This window comes from Pseudophryne corroboree, chromosome 7 (assembly GCF_028390025.1).
Source record: "Pseudophryne corroboree isolate aPseCor3 chromosome 7, aPseCor3.hap2, whole genome shotgun sequence".
Lineage (NCBI taxonomy): Eukaryota > Metazoa > Chordata > Amphibia > Anura > Myobatrachidae > Pseudophryne > Pseudophryne corroboree.
The window spans coordinates 71,550,932-71,576,563 of NC_086450.1; the positions used below are offsets into that span (position 1 = coordinate 71,550,932).

At 46.8% G+C, this 25,632-nt stretch overlaps 1 protein-coding gene across 4 annotated transcripts in view; it reads right to left on the reverse strand.

The window, feature by feature from the left end:
* Positions 1–25,632, reverse strand: part of COL18A1 (collagen type XVIII alpha 1 chain) — a 333,914-nt gene that overhangs the window by 92,036 nt on the left and 216,246 nt on the right. For all 4 annotated transcript variants that reach the window (XM_063933311.1, XM_063933309.1, XM_063933308.1 and 1 more), the window contains 3 exons: positions 13,062–13,109; positions 8,930–9,053; positions 7,030–7,151 (listed from right to left, as the gene is read on the reverse strand). In XM_063933311.1, coding sequence (XP_063789381.1) covers positions 7,030–7,151; positions 8,930–9,053; positions 13,062–13,109 — 294 coding nt within the window. The remainder of the gene's footprint in view (positions 1–7,029; positions 7,152–8,929; positions 9,054–13,061; positions 13,110–25,632) is intronic.

Consider the following 25,632-nt stretch of genomic DNA (forward strand, 5'->3'; position numbering starts at 1 on the left):
CGGAGGTGAGCGTTGGAGTGCAGTACCATATTCCACTGTGTTTTGACCAGACATTCTATAGACTAGAGGGCCAGTGCTCCTTCCCTAGCTATAAGTAGACTGTCACTGGCTGTAACTGCTGGTTCACAAAGTCTGGGCAATGTTACATTTAACTGAAGGAAAGGGGAAGAGAGTGGTGAGTCACTCTCCGGGGGATCGCTAGAGGCTGCCCGCACAGAGCCGCTGTATGTAGCGGTGCGCGGGAGCAGCTGCCCGAACAAAGCCATTACCTGAACACAGCCGCTGTATATAGCGGTGTGCGGGTGCCACTGCCCGATCAGAGCCGCTGGATGTAGCAGTGAGCAGGAGACGCAGGCTTCCGGCTATAGCAGGGGGACGCGGCGCTTACTTCAAAAGGACGGATTCCTGCCCTGCACTGCCTTGCGCGCCCTCCCGGCCAGCGTCTGCAAAGCACCGGGCGCCATCTTCTACGGAGACAGTACAAGGGGCGCTGTGCAGCACACACCTAACAGCAAGTATATTTTGGGGGCATAGTGTTACTCTACACTTGTAATGAGAGTTAACAGATTTAATTTTTGCACAAATTACTCTGAGCTTATAGTTCGTTTGTAGTGCACTTGTTTAAAGAAAATAAATAAATAAATAAAATAAAGTTTAATTATGTCAATACGTCATGAGTCAAGGCTAGCTAAGGGTAAAGCGGATGCTGATACCCTCTGTGCTTCATGCTCTGGTGCATCTGTGGTGATCCAACAGGGAGTTTCCGCGGATCAATCTATGTCTGCTTGGATCAGAGACATCTGGTGTGGGCTTAAAATATGGGCAGATGTCTTGCTAATTTAATTCAATCCCAAAACAAGTTTGTAAACTCTGCCGGCAGTTCTTCTGCTACAAAACGGCCATAGCCGTTGCCGCTATAACTTTCTGGGGGGTTCTGATTGACACAGCGCATGTGCTGTCTGCATGCACCTAGAACAATGTTCAGGTGTAGTTTTTATAAAAAGGGGAAGTAGACCCAGAGTGGGGCGAGATTTCGGTCTGGGAAGATGACTTTTCTACTAGCTCAGCTGTTAGATTGCTGATAGACTCCATCCGTCACCTTAATAACAGGGATATTTTAAAGGAGCCTGACTTAAGCCGGATTCTCGTTTCCAATCCCCTACGGCATAAAAAATTTCTATATCCTTTTACAGAGAGGATATCAGATTTTGGGAAACAGGCCAAAAGGTAGACGTTCCCATTTCAAATTTAGCAGGAACTACGGTTATTCCTTCTGTACAGTCTGTGACGTTGAAAGATCAGATGGAAGCAATGCCTAAATCTGTTTTCTTTATCAGGTGTTTCTCTTCAACCACTTTTAGCTGGCGCTTGGGTCCTCAAGGCCGCGGATGACTGACTAGCACAGGTCATCTCTGGAAGGTAGTCTGACGATCCATCGGAAGCCATTCAATTAACAGAACAGATTTCAGAAGGTTCTTACTTATGTGGGTGAGGCCTTGGTTGATCCTGCTGCACTACAATTCCGTATTTCTGCCTTGACCGTGACAACAAGACGGTCTCTTTGGTCTCGGGTTTGGAAGGCCGATTTTGACCCCAAACAGACCTTGTCGGCGGTACCATTTGAAGGTGAGTACTCTTTAGGTCGGAATCAAAGAAGATTATCTCACATTCTACAGAAGGAACCCCTTTCTTCCAGTTGCTCCTCCGAAACCGAATTCTACAAGGTTCCGGTACTTTCATATACAGGGGATACCCACGAAGGGAGGCATTCAGAGGTAGACGTAAACCTGCCAACAAACCTACTGCATGACGGTTCACGATCCTCGGAGGAGTCAGTGACGGTTGAGACTCGGTTACTACAGTTCAAAGAAGGGTGGTTCCTATCGAAACGAGGACCCAGTCCCATATCGGGTGTTCATCACACCTCTTTCAAATGGTTCCTTCGGACGTCGAGCTCTTCATCATGCAACAGCCATTTTGCTTACGAAATGAAGTAATTCTTCTAGGTCCCGCTCGGCAGAGAGGTCGGGATTTTACTCGTGGACAAACTGGAGGATTCATTTCAACCCAAAAGTTCAAAATGGAATCCATCCTCTCGGTTATTGTCGCCAAGGAAACGGGGATATTTGGTCTAATTGGACGTAAGACGCCTATCTGCTTGTTTCTATTTGGACGGGTCATCAATCTCTTCTGAGATTCGCGGTCGGCCTTGACATTTTCAGTTTCAGGCAGGGAATCAACATTATTCTGTATTTGGGTAATCTGTTGATCAAGGCAGGGTGGATTCTTCATCAGAACTTGCGTCTCGCTATGGAGTCTCTGCGGTCACTCGGATGAATAATTTATTGTCTGAAATCATCTTTGCTTCCTTCCCGGAAGATGATGTTTCTGGGACTTTTATTCGACACCAACAACCAGAAAAGTGGTTCTTCCTCAGGACAAGATTCAGGACATACAGTCCAGAATTCGAACACGGCTACATTTACCGGTGGTTTCGGTTCTCCGTTGCATGCAAGTGAGACAAGATGGTGGCAACCTTCAAGGCAGTTCCATATGCCACGTTTCAGACTCGACCCTTTTCAGACTCAGATTCTCAACTGTTGGACTCGGACAGGGCCTCATCTTGAATTACTGTTGGTCCGCGTGTCTGTACAGACTCGTCAGTCGCTTCGCTGGGGGTTTCACAGATACAATTTGACCAAAGTAGTTCCGTTCACAATTTGGTCTTGGGTGATGGTCACCACAAACACCGGCCTCAGAGGTTGGGGGGCGGTGTTTCAGACTCATCACTTTCAGGGACTCTGGACCAGTCAAGAGTTAAAGTTGCAGATCAGCATCTTGGAGTTACGGACAATCCGGTATGCACTACTTCGGATTCAAACCATGGTTCAAGGTCATCCAGTGCGGATTCAGTCTGACAGCGCCTCAGCAGTTGCTTACATAAACAAGGAAGTAGGTACTCGAAGCTGATCCGCAATGAAAGAAGTCGCTCAGACTCTCACATGGGCGGAACATTGGTTCCTGGCCATATTCGCGATTCATATTCCAGAAATCGAGAACTGGGAAGCGGATTTCTTAAGCCGTCACACGATGCATCCGGGAGAGTGGGAGTTTCACCAGGAGGTGTTTCTGACTCTAGTAGCCCGGTGGGGGTTGCCCGATGTAGATCTGATGGCGTCTCGTCTCAATAATAATCTTCCTCTCTACGGGTCGCGTACTCAGGACCCTCAAGCAATTCTAATCGATGCACTGACAGCACCGTGGCACTTTCAACTGGGATATGTGTTTCCACCATTTCCACTGATTCCACGTCTGCTTAAACGCATTCAGTAAGAAGGTCTCCCAATCATTTGGGTAGCCTCAGCTTGGCCACGCTGACAGTGGTACATTCTGCGTCACAATATGGTCGTCAAGGAACCATTCCGACTCCCTCTGTGTCCGGATCTTCTGATTCAAGGACCAGGTCACCGCCCAGATTGGGTCGGCTGGCTTTGACGATTTGGTTCTTGAACCCAACCTTTTAAGGGAAAAGGGTTTTTTTCTCGTCTTGTTGTGTAGACGATGTCTCAGGCCAAAAAAAAACAAAAAAAAACCCGGTGACTTCTAGAGTATACCACCGAGTATAGCGTATTTACATTGATTGGTGTCAAAAGCGTGGTTTAACACCGGATTTGTTTCGTATTCCTCGTCGGTTTATACTTCCTTCAGGAGGGTCTCAATAAGGGTCTGAGACTTCTTCACTGAAAGGTCAAGTTTCTGACTTATCGGTTCTTTCTTTCAAAAGAGACTGGCTATCTTTCCAGAAGTTCAGACGTTCCTTCAGGGAGTTCTTCGGATTCAGCCACCTTTTGTTCCTCTGGTTCCCCCTTGGGACTGTAACTTAGTCTTTACGGCTCTTCAGTATTCTCCATTTGAGCTATTTGGAATCTGTAAAATTGCGGTATCTAACGTTCAAAAGTTGTCTTCCTATTGACAATTGCCTCCGCAGGGCGAGTGTCTGCATGGACAGCTCTTTCTTGCAGACCACCCTTGTTGAGGTTTCATGATAGCCGGGTGATTCTGCGAACAAAAACCTTCCTTCCTTACGAAAGTTGTGTCAGCGTTTCATCTAAATTAGGACATTGTCCCTCCAGCGTTTACTCCTCCTTCCGGGGAGGATTCCCATTTGGCTCTCTTAGATATGCTCAGGGCCTTACGGATTTATTTATCTTGTCCAAATCCTGTCGGTCGTACGGCTGCATTGTTAGTTTTTAATTGATGCGCTCAAACGAGATTGGTCGGCTTCCAAGAACACAGTGGCTCGTTGGGTGATTTCGCCATAAAAACAGTTTTCTGATATTTCAATTTCTGAATCGATTCCAGCTCATTCGAGTTGGAGCTTCTTGGGCTGCTCGCGGGAATGCATCTATTGAGCAGCTATGTAGGGCGGCGACTTGGTCGCCTGTGCATACGGTTCAAAAAGGGTTTACCGTTTTTTTCATATTTTCAATTTGGAAACTGCCTCTGTTGGGCGTCAAATTTTACAGACGGCTATGCCGTCTACTTCTCCCTCCTCTCATTAGCTTGCTTTGGGAAATCCCACAAGTAACTGCGCAGCGTCCCCCAGATGGATGAAAGAGAAATAGGGATTTTTGTTTACTTACCGTAAAATCTCTTTCTCTGATTCCATCTGGGGGACGCTGCGATCCCTCCCATATGGTTGTCTGGTTTAACCAGTAAATTTTTTTCGGTCTATCTCCTTTGGCTTGGCTAAACGTTAACTGAGGTGCTGGCTGGGCAGGAAGGAGATGGGAGGGGTTAGAGGGGGGAGGGGTCAGTTCTTAATAGTTCTGTGCCAAACTCCACAACCACACACCTCTAACCCCACAAGTAACTGCGCAGCGTCCCCCAGATGGAATCAGAGAAAGAGATTTTACGGTAAGTAAACAAAAATCCCTATTTTTGTGCCCCCCTCTCTTTTTAACCCTTTCTGTAGTGCAGGACTGCAGGGGAGAGCCAGGGAGCGATCCTTCCAGCTGAGCTGTGAGGGAAAATGGCGCCAGTGTGCTGAGGGAGATGGCTCCGCCCCTTTTTCGGCGGGCTTTCTCCCGCTATTTTAATAATTCTGGCAGGGGTTAATATACACCTATATAGCCCCTGGGGCTATATATGGTGTCAGTTTGCCAGCCAAGGTGCTATTTATTGCTGCTCAGGGCGCCCCCCCCCCCAGCGCCCTGCACCCATCAGTGACCGCAGTGTGTGGTGTGCATGAGGAGCAATGGCGCACAGCTGCAGTGCTGTGCGCTACCATGGAGAAGACAGAAGTCTTCAGCCGCCGATTTTCCGGACCTTCTTGCTTCTGGCTCTGTAAGGGGGACGGCGGCGCGGCTCCGGGAACGGACGACGAGGTCGGGTCCTGTGTTCGATCCCTCTGGAGCTAATGGTGTCCAGTAGCCTAAGAAGCCCAAGCTACCACCACTTAGGTAGGTTCGCTTCTTCTCCCCTTAGTCCCTCGGTGCAGTAAGCCTGTTGCCAGCAGGTCTCACTGTAAAATAAAAAACCTAAACTATACTTTCTTCCTAGGAGCTCAGGAGAGCCCCTAGTGTGCATCCAGCTCGGCCGGGCACAGAAATCTAACTGAGGCTTGGAGGAGGGTCATAGGGGGAGGAGCCAGTGCACACCAGATAGTCCTAAATCTTTCTTTAGATGTGCCCAGTCTCCTGCGGAGCCGTCTATTCCCCATGGTCCTTACGGAGTTCCCAGCATCCACTAGGACGTCAGAGAAATCTATGTATGTACCTTTATGCCTAAGACTCTAACTAAGTCTTGAAAACATACGCTGCAGTGTGTTGAATTTTTCTTTTATATACATATTCATCTGTGAGATATTTTTTATTAGCGCCAGGAGGGTGGAATTGGCATACCACCAAGAGACAAGTTCTCTTTATCCTTTCCAATGAGCTATAAACAAATCTAATTATACAGAAATGCATCTGTACATGCAACACTCCCCATCGCAGATGCATATCGAGGTACTTTATTATAAGACATCTGTATACAGGCTAAGGGGTGTATTCAATAGCAGTCGGAAACTGCCGTCTTGTCGGAAAGACGGAAGATTCCGACTTTTTGAGGTCGGAATGGGTTCAGACCCATTCAATCAGGCTGCTTTTTTCCGACAAGTCGGGAACTCCGACTTGTCAGAAAACACGTGGATCGGCGGATTAGCCGCGGATCCACGTGTTTTGGCCCCAGTTCCAACATTGTCTATCCGACTTTAAAAATACTGACTTTAAAATATGTCAATCCGACTTTTAAAATATTAATTGAATACCGAGATGTCTGATTTTTTCCGTCGGAAAGGATCCGACATCTATTAAATACACCCCAAAGAGGGTAAAAGAGGAGAGGTTGGGAGCAGAATGGACCTCCAAAGACCAGTCAAGAGAGCGTACGGCATACAACACAAAAAGATTTTGAGGGTGGAATCCCTTTAACAGAAGGCAGCACAAGTAGAGATGGTTTATGAGGCAGGATGCTGTCCAGTAGCGGTACTCGGGCTTCTCACACAGCAGATGTATTAACCTGGAGAAGGCATAAGGAAGTGATAAACCAGTGATATGTACAAGATGATAAAGGCACCAGCCAATCAGATCCTAACTGTTAATTTACATATTGGAGCTGATTGGCTGGTGCCTTTATCACCTTGCACATATCACTGGTTTATCACTTCCTTATGCCTTCTCCAGGTTAATACATCTGCCCCACAGTCACTGCTGCAGGTGCATAGTGATTGGTCTGTATATCACAGCAGGTTTCCTCTTGTAGTGACTGTATAAGGAGGTGAGTGGTGTCTCGCAGTAGAGGAGATAACCAGGCTTGTGGCTATGTGAGGTCAGGTGGACACCCAATCTCTGTAACCTGACACAAAGCGCTTGCCTCAAGGTAGCAATGACCCTGAATGAGCTCATAAGGGAACCTCTCCAGAACATTATTTCCTGTGTGAAAGATTTAGCTTACTCCTTTAAAGACACAGGTTCTCTAACTTACCTTTTCTCCTCTAGACTCCACGCCTGAGCTTGTACTGACTCCGGTCTCCCCTTTAGGACCAGTTAGTCCAAAGTCGCCCTTCTGTCCTCTGTCTCCCTTCTCTCCTTTCTGCCCAGGCTGACCTATAATAGAGATTCCACAATCACCTATAATATCCGCTAATGTTATCCAGTCTCAGGAGCTCAATATTAGTATTACTATAGTATAAAGGCAAAATAAGTATATCACAAAATAAAGTTATTGTGGACAACAGCAGTTTGCTATTTAAATAATTTCAATACTGTTTCAGGCTCAACAGTCACTTATACTATATACTGTCACCACAATGATGACAAAGCACACCACAAAGCGCCTGATTGGTCCTCTTAGCACATATTGAGGGGCACATATAAGCTCCACTGTAGGGTCATGTCTCCACAGATGGGGAGTAGTCTCAGATGTGTGGAGAGGTGGAGGTTCATATATAGGCTCCACTCTAGGGATATGTCTCTGCAGACTAGAAGTGGGCCCAAATGTGTGGAGAGATGGAGGGGCACATATAAGCTCCACTCTAGTAAAATGTCTATGCAGACTAGAAATGGGCCCAGTTATGTGGAGAGGCAGCGGTGCACATATAGATTCTATTTTTAGGGACGTGTCTCCGCACAGAAGAAGTGGGCCCAGGTGTGTGGAGAGGTGGATGTGCTCCACTTTATAGGCTCCACTTTAGGGACATGTCTCCACTTTAGGGATATATCTCCACAGGTGTGTGGAGAGGCGGAGGTGCACATATAGGGGGTAATTCAGAGTTGATCACAGCAGCAAATTTGTTAGCAGTTGGGCAAAACCATGTGCACTGCAGGGGGAGGCCAGATATAACATGTGCAGAGAGATAGATTTGGGTGGGTTATTTTGTTTCTGTACAGGGTAAATACTGGCTGCTTTATTTTTACACTGCAATTTAGATTTCAGTTTAAACACACCCCACCCAAATCTAACTCTCTCTACACATGTTATATCTGCCTCCCCTGCAGTGCACATGGTTTTGCCCAACTACTAACAAACTTGCTGCTGCAATCAATTCTGAATTACCCCCATAAGCTCTACTTTAGGGACATGTCACTGCAGTATGGAAGTGGGCCCAGGTGTGTGAAGAGCTGGAGGATCATACAGTATATAAGCTCCACTATGGGGACATGGCTCTACAGACTACAAGTGGGCCCAGGCGTGTGGAAAGATGGAGGTGAGCATATAAGCTCCACTCTGAAGACATGCCTCCACAGACTGGAAGTGGGCCCAAGTGTGTGGAAAGGTGAAGGTGCACATATAGGCTCCACTCTAGGGACATGTCTCTGCAGAACAGAAGTGGGCCCAGGTGTGCGGAGAGGTGGAGTGTGTGTGTGTGTGTGTGTGTGTGTGTGTGTGTGTGTGTGTGTGTGTGTCTGATGTAGACCTGGATCTGAGCTTCTCCGCTGATGTACGACATGAACCACAAAACAAGCCCTGATAAAAGAATAATATGAGGCCCAGACACTTCCAGCTCTAGTTTGCAAAATGCAAGTCCTTCTGTGGAGCAGAAATGGCTGGACACTCAAACTTCTGCTGGTTCCAGCGCACACAAGGCGCTGGACGTACCATCAATGGAGCCATTATTAAAATTGACAATAACAATTCATTATAGAATTAGATTCTAAATGTAATGTAACACAACAATTTCCAATGGCCTTTTCCTATAACAAATAAAATCCAGAACGTGGAGGAGATGTATCAAACCTTTGGAAGAGTACAACTGGAGAAGTTTGCCCACAGTAACCAGCTACTAGCTATAATTTCATAGAATACTTAGAACTTATTGGTTGCTATGGACAACTTCTCCATCACCCCCTATGAATTTTCACACAACATTTCATGGGACCATGACCTGCTACTTCCACTCTTTGTATAGTCTCCTTTGTGATCACAGTCTCTTTCACCACGGAGGGTCTCTGTATGGGAGGTACTGTGATGGGTGCTTGTTCCTTGATTCTTGGTGGTGCCCGAGTAACCTAATTGATAATACAGGAGTCATTTAGTTAATGTACCTACTGGTGTTACATCCTTCTCACATCCGTACTCCATTTACAACCTTTGTGAACATTCCAAAGCAAACCCCTTTCCGGGCTTTTTAGGTCCAGGGGGTTTATCTACCATGCGTTGGGTTGATAGTCTATATGGCCGAAATTTAAAAGGCCAATAACTAACCAGTAGAACACGCGATATAAATGCAAATGCACAAGAAGACTCTATGGGGGGAATTAAAATGTTTGAAAAGTCGGGTGGGTGTCTGTTTTTTCCTGTCTATTAGATAGGGAAAAAACCGACACCCAACTGACTTTTCAAACAATTGAATATCCCCCTATTAGGTTAATGCAGCAGGGGAAGGACATTCGTTTTCATACAATTTTAATTAAACCAGCCAAGATCATTTTAATAAATAATGTTATATGTTAAACAGTATTATAGTATTTCCACTCTGCAATTTACAAGTAATACCAACAGAGGCTCCATATATGTATTCCCAATGTGATCTAAAGTTTGCAGAGCGGCCTGTTCTTAGTACATGTATTCACTACAGAAAGGAGGGATACGTCTAAGCATACAAGCTCACTTGATACATGGTAGATGAACTCTCTATCAGACAGACAGATCCAGGGCCGTCTTTTCGTATGGGCTCAATGGGCTCTTGCCCAAGGGCCCTAGGAGTATAAGGGCCCTAGGCTGATAGCTGAGGGTCCCCTCTTTCCAGGGGTATCTGATTTTTGAAAATCGTCCCTGTGGAACCGGAGATATCTGACTTGAAAGCAGTGGTCCCCAACCAAGCCTGTTAATTGTTCTTCCCAGCCTGATATCTAGGATTTTGTCTGACTTAAAGTATTTCTGAGGGTATAACCCAAAAGCTGTGACTCTCCCCTTTTAGTGGACACTGGCAGTTTGTCTCTACTATGCCCAGAACCAGAGATATCAGCCTTCAAGCAACTGGTCCCTGCTCCAGCTCCACACGCCTAATATGTAGTTTTAGATTTTCATTGGTGAATTGCTTTGGCTCCTGAACTCTGATCCCCAAGTCCCCAGAACCATCTGAAAGGTGGGACTCTCTAGTTTTTTATCCCATTCAAAGCTAAGAAATATATTTTCAGGAACCTGAGATATCTGCAGTCAAGCAAGCTACCCTCCCACCGGAAAATTATAAATATTAAGCCCACTCCACTATCCACCCCTCCCCTACGTATTAAACACCCCCTACCACCCTGGAATCATGTACCAGGGCTTCTTAATTCAGCCCAATGCCCCCTTCTACAGTTTATCTCCATCTGTGCAGTAAAAGAGTAATTAGCAGAAATTACTGTTCCAGGTTCTACACGCTGAGCGGAAGATAGTACACCCTTTACCGCCCGCGGGACATCAAAACTACGCTGATAGCACCCCCCCACCCCTTCCGCTGGAGGATGGGTAGGGGGCCCAGTGCATTGTTGTGCCCAGGGGCCTACACTGCTGTTAAGACGGCCCTGGACAGATCTATAGATTCATTTTTCCAACAAAAAGCAGTGACAAATGTTATTATCAGGGAAAGGTTGCACAGACTCCAGTCATACTGCAAAACCCCAGTGGGTATAGGGGGTAATTCAGACCTGATCGCTGGGCTGCAAACTTTGCTGTCCTGCGATCAGATAGTCGCCGCCCCAAGGGGGAGTGTAAATTCACCATGAAAATCCAGTGTGTGCAGTCTGTGCGCAGCCCAGGACTTACTCCTACAGTGCAATGAGAACAGGCTGATCGGGTCTGGAGCTGACGTCACACACCCTCCCTGAAAACGCTTGGGAACGCCTACGTTTTTCTGGACACTCCCTGTAAACGGTCCGTTGTCACCCACAAACGGCCTCCTCCTGTCAATCGCCTTGCGAACGGCAGTAGAAATCGGTTTTTTTTGCACCATCCCGTCGATGCCCGTTGTTGATGTCCGATGCGCGTGCGCATTGCAGTGCATACGCATGCGCAGTTAGGACCTGATTGCCCTCCCGGTGAAAACGCACAGCAGCGATCAGATCTGAATCACCCCCATAGAATGAACTCAGTGGACTGCCATATAACTATCCTTAGCCAGAAGTCTATGTTGCTGGACTTATTACAGCTATATGGCAAGTACTGGATACAAGCTTATTCATGGAATTACATGATACATGGTCACAAAAGAATATACAGCAGGTAAAATAAGTATTGAACACATCAACATTTTTCTTAGTAAATATATTTCTATTGGGGCTATTGTAATGACATTTTGAAATGAAATTTTCAGCAAATGTCAGCAACAACCCATGCAATCCACACATGCAAAGAAATCAACCCATAGATGTCCATAAATTAATTTATGTGTAATAATGTGAAATGACACAGGGAAAAAGTATTGAATACGCTTACTGAAATGTATTTAATAGCCTTTGTTGGTAAAGACAACTTCAAGACACCTCTTGTATGGAGGAACTAGTCGCATGCATTGCTCAGGTGAGATTTTGGCCCATTCTTCCAGATAAACAGTCTTCAAATCCTGAAGGTTCCGTGGCCTCTTCTATGAACTCTGATCTTTAGTTCTTTCCATAGATTTTCAATTTGATTCAAGTCAGGTGATTGGCTGGGCTATTGTAGCAGCTTTATTTTCTTTCTATGAAACCAATTGAGAGTGTCCTTGGCTGTGTGTTTGGGATCAGTCTTGCTGAAATGTCCGCCCTCGTTTTTCGGCTCCTAACTGCCACTTCACAGGCTGGGTTTGAAAAATGACAGTTAGGAGCCAATTGGCTGGTACTTTATCTCCATCCAAGGCTTAGTAAATAGACCCCTAAATCCTCCCAGTATTTCACAGGCTTGTCCAAATGTTGTGCAGCAAAGTTTAAACGAGCTTCAACATGCTTTTTCTTCAGCATTGGAGTCTTGCGCGGTGAGCGTGCATACAGGCCATGGCGGTTGAGTGCTCTACTTATTGTTTTCTTTAAAACAATTGTACCTGCTTATTCCAGGTCTTTCTGAAGGTCTCCACAAGTAGTCCTTGGGTTTTGGACAACTCTTCTGATAATTTTATCCCCTCCTCTGACTGAAATCTTGTGAGAAGCACCTGGTCGTGGCCGGTTTATGGTGAAATGGTGTTCTTTCCAGTTCCGGATTATGGCCCCAACAGTGCTCACTGGAACATTCAGAAATGTAGAAATCTTTCGGCAACCAATGCCATCAGTATGTTTTGCAACAATAAGCTCTTTGCTTTTACCCATCATGAGATGTTTCTTGTGTGACACCTTGGTAATGAGACACCTTATTATAGGCCATCAGTTGGGACTGAACCAGCTTATGTTAAGTTGCACTGACAATTACTAATTACTGTCTTGCTGAAATGTCCACCCTCGTGGACATTTCGGCAAGATTTCAGCTGGTGTCGCGGCTTTCCATGCCTTTTTGCACCTCCCTTTCTTCATGTGTTCAATACTTTTTCCCGGGATGCGGTTATGTGGTCAATATACCAGTGTCGGAATCCCGCCCCGTAGAAAGCCCAACAGTCGTCATACCAACTGACAGGGACAATTCCCACTCATGGGTGTCCATGACACCCATTGAGTGGGAATAGAACCTGTGGTGAGCGCAGCAAGCCACCGTACGCAGTGAGCCCACAAGGGGCTTTGTTGTGCTCGCCTTCCCTGCTGGCAATCTATACAATGGGATCCCGGTGTCAGGGTGGTGACCGGCGGTATCCCAACCACCGGTCACCCACACCCATCCCTTTTTCCCTGTGTCATTTCACATTATTACACATAACTTAATCTATGGACATCTATGGGTTGATTTCTTTGCATGTGTGAATTACATGGGATGTTGCTGACATTTGGTGAAAATTTCATTACATTAGCCCCAAACAAATATATTTACTGAGAAAAATGTTGATGTGTTCATTACTTATTTTACCCGCTATATGTGAGTAGATACATTCCTACCCATGTAATTCATTAATGTTTTATAAACTATCTGCGTCTTACCTCTACCACCTCTTTTTCTGGAAGGCCGCTGCCGAAGTCTCCAGAGATCTGTAACGATCAACACAAAAATCACGGGGTCAGTATTTTAGGTCGTCAAGCACCATATTGACATTTATGACGTTGACATGAGAATGTCAACACGCGCAAGTGTCTAGAGACATTGTGTCGACATGTTCAGTATGCAGATGATTAAATGTTGGCATGGTCAAGATACCAACAAGGCATTTTCCAGATAACCAGACTTCAACTGGTATATTGACATTTTGTCCATGGCAACATTTTGCAAATGTCAACATTTCAACTATGTCAACAACATAACATTCGACATCATGACTGCATACCAATAAAGCACCAAGCAAATGCAAGATTTCACTACCAGAGGAAATACACAACATAACCACTAGATGGCAGTAAGTCTCCAGAGACATGTAACAAGGGCCCTCATTCCGAGTTGTTCGCTCGCGAGCTGCTTTTAGCAGCATTTCACACGCTAAGCCGCCGCCTACTGGGAGTGAATCTTAGCTTAGCAAAATTGCGAACGAAAGATACTCAAAATTGCGAATATAAATTTCTAAGCAGTTTCTGAGTAGCTCGACACTTACTCTGCCACTGCGATCAGTTCAGTCAGTTTCGTTCCTGGTTTGACGTCACAAACACACCCAGCGTTCGTCCAGACACTCCCCCGTTTCTCCAGCCACTCCCGCGTTTTTCCCAGAAACGGCAGCGTTTTTTCACACACTCCCATAAAACGGCCAGTTTCCGCCCAGAAACACCCACTTCCTGTCAATCACACAACGATCACCAGAACGAAGAAAAAACCTCGTAATGCCGTGAGTAAAATACCAAAGTTCTTAGCAAATTTACTTGGCGCAGTCGCAGTGCGAACATTGCGCATGCGCAGTTTGCGGAAAATCGCTGCGATGCGAAGAAAATTACAGAGCGATCAACTCGGAATGAGGGCCAATGTTTTACAATCACTGGGTCTGATTCATGTTTGTAAGTAAAGCAAAAATAAAAAAAAAACAAGTAACTTTGTGTCTGGAACAAACCATGTTGCTATGCAAGGGAAACAAATACATTTATATTGTTTCTGTGCAGAGTAAATACTTGCTGCTTTTGCATGTAGCCCACAAATGTTAGCCAGCTTTATTTTTACACTGCAATTTAAATTTCAGTTTGAACACCCCCACCCAAATCTAACACTCTGCACATGTTACATCTGCCCCACCTGCAGTGCCACATGGTTTTACCCAGTTGTGTGCTGTTTTGCTTTACTTACAAATATGAATCAGCCTATCTGTGCAGTGAGCAATATAGGCTGCATGTAGATTGTGGTCACATTTTACCTATGTAAAAACTGGGTGTGGTATAAAAGATAGATAGTGTCTAGTTAGACCAGAGGTTCTCAAACTCGGTCCTCGGGGGCCCACACAGTGCATGTTTTGCAGTTCTCCTCACAGAATCGCAAGTGAAATAATTAGCTCCACCTGTGGACCTTTTAAAATGTGTCAGTGAGTAATTAATACACCTGTGCACCTGCTGGGTTACCTGCAAAACATGCACTGTGTGGGGTCCTGAGGACCGAGTTTGAGAACCTCTGAGTTAGACAGTCAATAGATAGTCACCATATGTTATGCTGCCCATACACTTGTGCGATGCCCCGCGACGCGACATCGCGAGCAATCGCAGCGGCAGTTCAGGTGCAATGAAATCGCACCTGAACTGCCAAGGTGATTACCATGCGATCATGCAATAGATCGCATGGTAATCACGTGATCAGCACGTCACGCCAAGTGGGAGCGGCCTCTGGCCACTCCCGGCGGGTGCCCATCGCACATCGTAGTGTGATATATCTCATGTGGTTTTAAACCACATGCGATCGCACTGCGATGCAAGAGATATTAAGTGCAGCACATAATATCTTGAGACGCGATATTCGAGCGACGTACCCGCGCATCGCGTCTCAAGGTACCTAAAATGTGCAGACAATCCCCCGATTTCTCTCACAGATGAGGTCGAAATCCAAGGATAGCACCGATTATCTCATAAGTGTATGGGCACCATTAGACAGACATTAGGTCGACAGTGTCAAAAGGTCGACAGGGTCAAAAGGTAGACATGAAAAAGGTAGACAGTACAAAAGGTCGACAAGGTCAAAAGGTCGACATGAAAATGGTCGACATAAAAAAGGTAGACACCATATTTTTTGCATTTTTGTGGTTTGTGTGGATAGTTTTGTCATCTGGAACCCCCAGTTGTAGAAAGGAATCCCCTCGCGGGGTTCGCTTCGCTCACCACGCTTTGGGCTCGGTGGCTCTATGCCAACATGGATAGAGAAGGTATGAAATAGTCCAAAAACATGTTACATTTAAAAAACAACATTTGTCTATCTTATGTCGACCATTTTCATGTCGTCCTTTTGTACTGTCTTTTTCATGTCGACCTTTTTGACCCTGTCGACCTAATGCCTAACATATGGTGTCTATCTATTGACTGTCTAACTAGACACTGTCTATCTATCAACCGGATACCGTAAAAAACAAAGACTGCCGCACCTGCAGTGTAACATGGTTTTGCCCAATTTCTAACTTTTTGGTTTGCGAACAACCCTGAATAACCCCCACAGTCACAAACTGCTTCATGAGACTGCACTGATTCATTTGCTATGCAACGCTGAGTCTCTGAATGGGATGGCAGTTACATTGCCGGCAGTCGGGATCCTGGCGGTCAGGTAACAGATGCCGGAATCCCGACTGCTGACAATGCCAGCACCCGGAATCCCGGCTCACAGGGGATATTCCCACTCGTGGGTGTCCACAACATCCATAGAGTGGGAATAGAACATGTGGCAAGCGCAGCGAGCCACCGAGCCTGCAGCGTGGTGAGTGTAGCATGGCAAACGCAGCGAATCCGCAAGGGGACTCTGTGTGCTGCAGGCATACTGATGGCCGGGATGCCATTGTCTGTATACTGACGGCCGGCATCCCAACCGTCGGTAATTCATACTGATCCCCTCTGAATCTGTATACGAAGATCCACAGTGCAGTGGCCGCAGCTTTATTACAACCAAGTTCTGCTGTGCTTTGTACAGAGTATATAGGCATTCACATTCACAGCCTGGAACATTTCCCCCAAAATATCCGTCAGTAGGCTTATCTGATGTGGGGGCATGACCACTAGTACAAGATACAGTCAGGTCCATAAATATTGGGACATCGACACAATTCTCATATTTTGGGCTCTATACACCACCACAATGGATTTGAAATGAAACAAACAAGATGTGCTTTAACTGCAAACTTACCGCTTTAATTTCAGGGTATTTACATCCAAATCAGGTGAGCGGTGTAGGAATTACAACGGTTTCTATGGGGTATATGCAATTGCGGTCGAATTGCCGAAAATGTCGAAAAATGGGTCATTTTTGACACAAAAAAAATGTCGAATTTGATTCGACTATGCAATACAGTACTTTTTCGACAAAAAAACCTGCCGTTTCATTTTCGACTTTTGGCAATTCGACATTTTTTCAATTCGACATGTCTGCAATGTTAAATTGTGGTTTTTCGACAAAAGTATATTCAATTGAAGACTGTTGATTCGACAACAGTGCTTTTCGACAGTCATTTCGTCAATTTCATTCCGCCTAATTTTTCTGTCGTGATCTAATAAAAAATTTTAAAAACATTTTTTTTTTGGTGCTTTTTTTATTGCTAATAGCATATCTATTTAGATTTGAAGGGATTATCTACTTGGTTTGTCTATTTAGGAGCCACGAGTATTATTTAATCGTTTTTTTCAAAGAATATATATATTTTTTTTACTTACTACAATAATATGGAGAGATCAGTGCATATTTTTCAGTTGGAAGGGGTGTGAAATGCTTAAAAATCCTGAAAAAAATGTGTGGGGTCCCCCCTCCTAAGCATAACCAGCTTCAGGCTCTTTGAGCCGGTCCTGGTTGTAAAAATACGGGGGGGAAAATTACAGGGGTTCCCCCGTATTCTAACAACCAGCACCGGGCTCTGCGTCCTGGTGTCAAAAATACGGGGACAAAAGACGTAGGGGTCCCCCGTATTTTTCACACCAGCACAAGGCTCCACTAGCCAGAGAGATAATGCCACAGCCGGGGGACACTTTTATACCGGTCCCTGCGGGCATGGCCTTAAATCCCCAACTAGTCACCCCTGACCGGGGTGCCCTGGAGGAGTGGGGACCCCTTAAATCAAAGGGTCCCCCCCTCCAGCCACCCAAGGGCCAGGGGTGAAGCCCGAGGCTGTCCCCCCCATCCAAGGGCGGCGGATGGGGGGCTGATAGCCAGAGTGTAAAATGAAAGAATATTGTTCTTTGTAGCAGAACTACAAGTCCCAGCAAACCTCCCCCGCAAGCTGGTACTTGGAGAATCACAAGTACCAGCATGCGGGGGGGAAACGGGCCCGCTGGTACCTGTAGTTCTACTACAAAAATAATACCCAAATAAAAACAGTACACACACCATGACAGTACAACTTTATTACATACATGCACACCAACATACACACATACTTACCTATGTTGACACGAAGAGTCGGTCCCCTTCTCAACGTAGAATCCACGGGGTACCTGTAAATAAAATTATACTCACAACAATCCAGTGTAGATCGGTCCTCTTCTTTGTTTGTAATCCACGTACTTGGCAAAATAAAAAAACGGAAAACACGGACCACGCACTGAATGGGGTCCCATATTTACACATGGGACCCCTTTCCCCGACTGGCGGGACCCCCCGTGACTGCTGTCAAAGAGGGTCCCTTCAGCTAATCAGGGAGCGCCACGACATGGTAGTTCTGCGACAAAAAACAATATTCTTTAATTTTACACTCTGGCTATCAGCCTCCCATCCGCCGCTCTTGAACTGTTGAATCCGTTATTTATTGAATATGTCGAATTCGGGTCCCGGCGGGATGGATTCGACTGTCGAATTGTGTCGAATCCAAAAACGGTCGAATTCAAGCCGCAATTCGACCGCAATTGCATATACCCCTATATGTGCCTCCCACTTTTTAAGGGACCAAAAGTAATGGGATAATCGACTCAAAAGCTATTTCATGGACAGTAGTAGGCTATTCCCTCGTTATTTCATCATCAATTAAGCAGGTAAAAGGTCTGGAGTAGATTCCAGGTATGACATTTGCATTTGGAATCTGTTGCTATCGGCTCTCAATATGAGATCCAAAGAGCTGCCACTATCAGTGAAGCAAGCCATCATTAGGCTGAAAAATCAAAACAAACCCATCAGAGAGATAGCAAAACATTAGGTGTGGCCAAATCAACTGTTTGGGATATTCTTAAAAAGAAAGAACGCACCGGAGAGCTCAGCAACACCAAAAGACCTGAAAGACCACGGAAAACAACTGCGGTGGATGACAGAAGAATTATTTCCCTGGTGAATAAAAACCCCTTCACAACAGTTGCCCAGATCAAGAACACTCTCCAGGAGGTAGATGTATATGTGTCAAAGTCAACAATCAAGAGAAGACTTCACAAGAGTGAATATAGAGGATTCACCACAAGATGTAAACCATTGATGAGCCACAAAAACAGGAAGACCAGATCAGAGTTTGCCAAACAACATCTGAAAAAGCCTTTACAGTTCTGGAACAACATCCTATAGACAGATGAGACAAAGATCAACTTGTACCAGAGTGATGGGAAGAGAAGAGTATGGAGAAGGAAAGGAACTGCTCATGATCCAAAACATACCACCTCATCAGTGAAGCATGGTGGTGGTAGTGTCATGGCGTGGGCATGTATGGCTGCCAATGCTACTGGTTCCCTTGAATTTATTGATAAAGTGACTGCTGACAAAAGCAGCAGGATGAATTCTCAAGTGTTTCGGGCAATATTATCTGCTCATATTCAGTCAAATGCTTCAGAACTCATTAGACGGCACTTCACAGTGCAAATGGACAATGACCCGAAGCATACTGCGAAAGCAACCAGAGTTTTTAAGGCAAATAAGTAGAATGTTATGCAATAGCCAAGTCAATCACCTGACCTGAATCCGACTGAGCATGCATTTCACTTGATGAAGACAAAACTGAAGGGAAAATGCTCCAAGAACCATCAGGAACTGAAAACATTTGCAGTAGAGGCCTGGCAGAGCATCACAAGGGATGAAACCCAGCTTCTGGTGATGTCAATGCGTTCCAGACTTCAGGCTGTAATTGACTGCAAAGGATTTGCAACAAAGTATTAAAAAGTGAAAGTTTGATTTAGGATTGTTTAGTTTGTCCCATTACTTTTGGTCCCTTAAAAAGTGGGAGGCACATATAGAAACCGTTGTAATTCCTACACCGTTCATCTGATTTGGATGTAAATATAAATACCCTCAAATTAAAGCGGAAAGTCTGCAGTTAAAGCACATCTTGTTTGTTTCATTTCAAATCCATTGTGGTGGTGTATAGAGTCCAAAATATGAGAATTGTGTTGATTTCCTAATATTTATGGACCTGACTGTATCTTGTATTAGTGGTCATGCCCCCACATCAGATAAGCCTACTGATGGATATATTTGGGGGAATGTTCCAGGCTGTGAATGTGAAATAATGCCCATTCTATACTTACCCTACACTTGCCTGTCCAGTCCCTACCCCAATCCACCACTCTAAAGTGTACAGAGTAGTAAGTACATAGGTGTGCGCAGGGGGGGTGCCTGGTGCGCACAGGCACCCCCTAATGTCTGGCACCCCGATCTCACATGCCTGATGCAGCAATCGCCAAGCAGGCTGATTACTGTCCCCTCTGCACTGCACCCTGTCAGGACTGCATTACTGACCTGACGCCTGGGTTAATCAAGGGTGCCACTGACACCGGCTTTCAAATTCCCAGCTCCACCTCCATGTATAAAAATAGTGTGATGTGACATGATTACGTCATGCTGCTCGCACGCCCATCCGTCACACCCGCCACACGCCCACCTCTCTCCTATGCTATGCCAACGCCAGCCACTGATGAGGAGCAGCATGCAGTCAGCGTTCCTCTTAGGAAGACAAATTTAATACTGGCAGACGGCCGGCAGCAGCATGAACACGTCACTTGTTTTTCCAGCAGCGGCAATACTAGTCTGCGACTGTCAGTGTCAGTGATAGACTGACTTGTAAGTAAGCTGCTGCATCTTGCAGGGGAAAGAGAGGGAGAGCCAGACCAGGCTGAGGATGAACAGTGTAATTGCAGTGAGTGCCATCAGGGGTGTTTGTTTGGAGCACACCACAACATCTGACAATGTATCTGCTTTATTAGGATTGGTACAAAGGTGGATATTTTATATGCGTTGACCATCAATAGATGGTGCTAGATACGCCCAAAAGGCGGTGCTAGACACACCCCTCCGATGGTGCACCCCCTAAGAAAATGTGCTGCGCACGCCAGTGAGTAAGTATAAGAGGATTATTAATCTGCAAATGGACTTGATACACATTTTTCATGCACTGTAAGGAAATGGGTATTTATGCCAAAAATGGCATTTAATTCAGCTTTATATGAGGTATTAAATAAGATTTTAAACCCAGTGCTGTAACTAGCCATTTTAGCGCTGTGTGCAAAAAAATGACAGTGGCGCGCCCCCCCCCCCATGTAAGAGAGGGGCAGTGCGCGCCGTAAGCGCGCGTAAAATTGATAGGGGCGTGGCTTCACGGGGAAGGGGCGTGGCCACAAAATAACAGCAATTCATACTACGGTGCACAGTAGTCTACATTATTCAAATTACGCTGCACAGTAGCGCCACTACACCAGGTAGAGCCCCTTTTATACATTACAGCAGACAGCGTCCCCCTTTTTACACATTGCGGCAGCCAGTCCCCCTCTTTACACATTGCAGCAGCCAGGCCCCCTCTTTACACATTGCGGCAGCCAGGCACCCTTTTTACACATTGCGTCAGCCAGACCCCTTTTTATACATTGTGGCAGCCAGTCCCCCTTTCTACACATTGCGGCAGCCAGGACCCCATTTTACACATTGCGGTAGCCAGGACCCCATTTTACACATTGCGGCAGCCAGGACCCCCCCTTTTTACACATTACGGCAGCCAGTCCCCCTCTTTACACATTGCGGCAGCCAGGCCCCCTCTTTACACATTGCGGCAGCCAGGCCCCCTTTTTATACATTGTGGCAGCCAGTCCCCCTTTTTACACATTGCGGCAGCCAGTCCCCCTTTTTACACATTGCGGCAGCCAGTCCCCCTCTTTACACATTGCGGCAGCCAGGCCCCCTCTTTACACATTGCGGCAGCCAGGCACCCTTTTTACACATTGCGGCAGCCAGACCCCTTTTTATACATTGTGGCAGCCAGTCCCCCATTTTACACATTGCGGCAGCCAGGACCCCATTTTACACATTGCGTCAGCCAGGACCCTATTTTACACATTGCGGCAGCCAGGACCCCCTCTTTTTACACATTACGGCAGCCAGTCCCCCTCTTTACACATTGCGGCAGCCAGGCCCCCTCTTTACACATTGCGGCAGCCAGGCACCCTTTTTACACATTGCGGCAGCCAGACCCCCTTTTTATACAATGTGGCAGCCAGTCCCCCTTTTTACACATTGCGGCAGCCAGTCCCCCTTTTTACACATTGCGGCAGCCAGGCCCCCTTTTTACACATTGCGGCAGCCAGTCCCCCTTTTTACACATTGCGGCAGCCAGGACCCCATTTTACACATTGCGGCAGCCAGGCCCCCTTTTTACACATTGCGGCAGCCAGACCCCCTTTTTATACATTGCGGCAGCCAGGACCCCTTTTTACACATTGCGGCAGACGGTGTCCCCCTGAGAGAGAGAGAGAGAGAGAGAGAGAGAGAGAAAGGGAGAGAGAAAGAGAAAAAGAGAGAGAGAGAGACATACTTACCTTCTCCCCGCTGACAGGCTCCTCGTGCAGCTCCCTCTCGGTGCAGGCTGTGTGAGGTGAGAAGGAGGGAGGGGGAGCAGGGAGCCGCAGCAGCGCTATTTGATTGGTAGTAAGCGCCGCTGCAGCATCCCCCTCTCCTTCTGTATTGGTTGCCTGGCGCTGCTGTGGATGCTGGGATGAAGGAACCGCATCCCAGCATCCATAGCAGCGCCGGGCAGCCAATACAGAAGGAGAGGGGGATGCTGCAGCGGCGCTTACTACCAATCAAATAGCGCTGCTGCGGCTCACTGCTCCCCCTCCCTCCTCCTCCTCAGCCGCGCTGGTCTCTCTCCTCCAGCGCGGCGCACGGCGCACACAGAGGCGGCATGTAATGAGTCAATTTGACTCATTACATGCCGCTGGCCGTTGCGCCCCCAGGGCAACTGCGCTGTGTGCCAAGCCCCCTTGGCACACACGTAGTTACGGCCCTGTTTAAACCTACCGGTAAATCTTTTTCTCCTAGTCCGTAGAGGATGCTAGGGACTCCGTAAGGACCATGGGGTATAGACGGGCTCCGCAGGAGACATGGGCACTATAAAGAACTTTAGAATGGGTGTGCACTGGCTCCTCCCTTTATGCCCCTCCTCCAGACCTCAGTTAGAGAACTGTGCCCAGAGGAGACGGACAGTATGAGGAAAGGATTTTGTTAATCCAAGGGCAAGATTCATACCAGCCCACACCATCCACACCGTTTAACATGGAATATACTCAACCAGTTAACAGTATGCAACAAAACAGTATCAGGCAAAGACTGATTACAACTGTAACATAACCCTTATGTAAGCAATAACTATATACAAGCCTTGCAGAAAATAGTCTGCACTGGGACGGGCGCCCAGCATCCTCTACGGACTAGGAGAAAAAGATTTACTGGTAGGTTTAAAATCTTATTTTCTCTTACGTCCTAGAGGATGCTGGGGACTCCGTAAGGACCATGGGGTTTATACCAAAGCTCCAGACCGGGCGGGAGAGTGTGGACGACTCTGCAGCACCGACTGAGCAAACGCAAGGTCCTCATCAGCCAGGGTATCAAACTTATAGAACTTTGCAAAAGTGTTTGAACCCGACCAGGTAGCTGCTCGGCAAAGCTGTAAAGCCGAGACGCCTCGGGCAGCCGCCCAAGAAGAGCCCACCTTTCTAGTGGAATGGGCCTTTACCGAATTTGGTAACGGCAATCCAGCCGTAGAATGAGCTTGCTGAATCGTGTTACAGATCCAGTGAGCAATAGTCTGCTTCGAAGCAGGAGCGCCCACTTTGTTGGCCGCATACAGGACAAACAGTGCCTCTGTTTTCCTAACCCGAGCCGTCCTGGCTACATAGATTTTTAAGGCCCTGACTACATCCAGGGACTTGGAGTCCTCCAAGTCATCCGTAGCCACAGGCACCACAATAGGTTGGTTCATATGAAACGATTAAACCACCTTAGGCAAAAATTGAGGACGAGTCCTCAACTCCGCTCTATCCACATGGAAAATCAGATAGGGGCTCTTGTGAGACAAGGCCGCCAATTCGGACACCCGCCTCGCAGATGCCGAGGCCAACAACATGACCACCTTCCAAGTGAGAAACTTTAATTCAACCGTCTGAAGCGGTTCAAACCAGTGAGAGTTTAGGAACCGTAATACCACTTTAAGGTCCCATGGTGCCACTGGGGGCACAAAAGGAGGCTGGATGTGCAGCACTACCTTCACAAAAGTCTGGACTTCTGGAAGAGAAGCCAATTCCCTTATAGATAAGCCCGAAATCTGTACCTTAATGGAGCCTAACTTCAGGCCCATATCCACTCCTGTCTGTAGAAAGTGGAGAAAACGGCCCACATGGAAATCCTCCATAGGAGCATGTTTTGGTTCACACCAAGAAACATATTTCCTCCAGATACGGTGATAATGTTTCGCCGTCACCTCCTTCCTAGCCTTTATCAGCGTAGGGATGACTTCTTCTGGAATACCTTTCCCAGCTAGGATTCGGTGTTCAACCGCCATGCCGTCAAACGTAACCACGGTAAGTCTTGGAACACGCAGGGTCCCTGCTGTAACAGGTCCTCCCTGAGAGGAAGAGGCCACAGATCTTCAGTGAGCATTTCCTGAAGATCTGAGTACCAGGCCCTTCGAGGCCAATCTGGAACAATGAGTATTGTCCGCACTCTTTTTCGTCTTATGATTCTCAATATTTTTGAGATGAGAGGAAGAGGAGGGAACACATAGACCGACTGAAACACCCATGGTGTCACCAGGGCGTCCACCGCTACTGCCTGAGGGTCCTTTGACCTGGCAAAATACCTCCGAAGCTTCTTGTTGAGGCGTGACGCTATCATGTCTATTTGAGGAATTCCCCAAAGACTTGTTATCTCTACAAAAACTTCTTGATGAAGTCCCCACTCTCCTGGATGGAGATCGTGCCTGCTGAGGAAGTCTGCTTCCCAGTTGTCCACTCCTGGAATGAAGACTGCTGACAGAGCGCTTACGTGATTTTCCGCCCAGCGAAGAATCCTGGTGGTTTCCGCCATTGCCACTCTGCTCCTTGTCCCGCCTTGGCTGTTTACATGAGCCACTGCTGTGACGTTGTCTGATTGAACCAGAACCGGTAGGTCGCGAAGAAGATTCTCCGCTTGTCGTAGGCCATTGTATATGGCCCTCAATTCCAGTACGTTGATGTGCAGATAAGCCTCCTGGCTTGACCATAGTCCCTGAAAATTTCTTCCTTGTGCGACTGCTCCTCATCCTCGGAGGCTCGCGTCCGTGGTCATCAGAACCCAGTCTTGAATGCCGAACCTGCGACCCTCTATAAGGTGAGCACTCTGCAGCCACCACAGGAGAGACACCCTGGCCCTGGGGGACAGGCTTATCTTCTGATGTATTTGTAGATGGGACCTGGACCACTTGTCCAGAAGGTCCCACTGAAATGTCCTCGCATGAAACCTGCCGAAAGGGATGGCCTCGTAGGCTGCCACCATTTTCCCCAGAACTCGAATGCATTGATGAACAGACACTCTTTTTGGTTTTAGCAGGTCTCTGACCATGTTCTGGAGGTCCTGGGCTTTTTCCATTGGGAGAAAAACCCTCTTCCGTTCCGTGTCCAGAATCATGCCTAGGAATGATAGTCGAGTCGTTGGAATCAACTGTGACTTTGGCAGATTTAGAATCCAACCGTGCTGTTGTAGCACTTTCAGGGAGAGCGATACGCTCTTCAGCAATTGTTCTCTCGATCTCGTTTTTATCAGGAGATCGTCCAAGTACGGGATAATTGTGACTCCCTGCCTGCGCAGGAGCACCATCATCTCCGCCATCACCTTGGTGAAAATTCTTGGGGCCGTGGAAAGCCCAAACGGCAACGTCTGAAACTGGTAATGACAGTCCTGTACAGCAAATCTCAGGTACTCTTGAGGAGGATATATGGGGACATGAAGGTACGCATCCTTTATGTCTAGTGATACCATAAAATCTCCCCCTTCCAGACTGGAGATCACTGCCCGGAGCGATTCCATCTTGAATTTGAACTTTTTCAAGTACAGGTTTAGGGATTTTAGATTTAAAATGGGTCTGACCGAGCCATCCGGCTTCGGGACCACGAACAGGGTCGAATAGTACCCTTTTCCCTGTTGGACTAGGGGAACCTTGATAATCACTCGCTGTTGACACAGCTTTTGAAT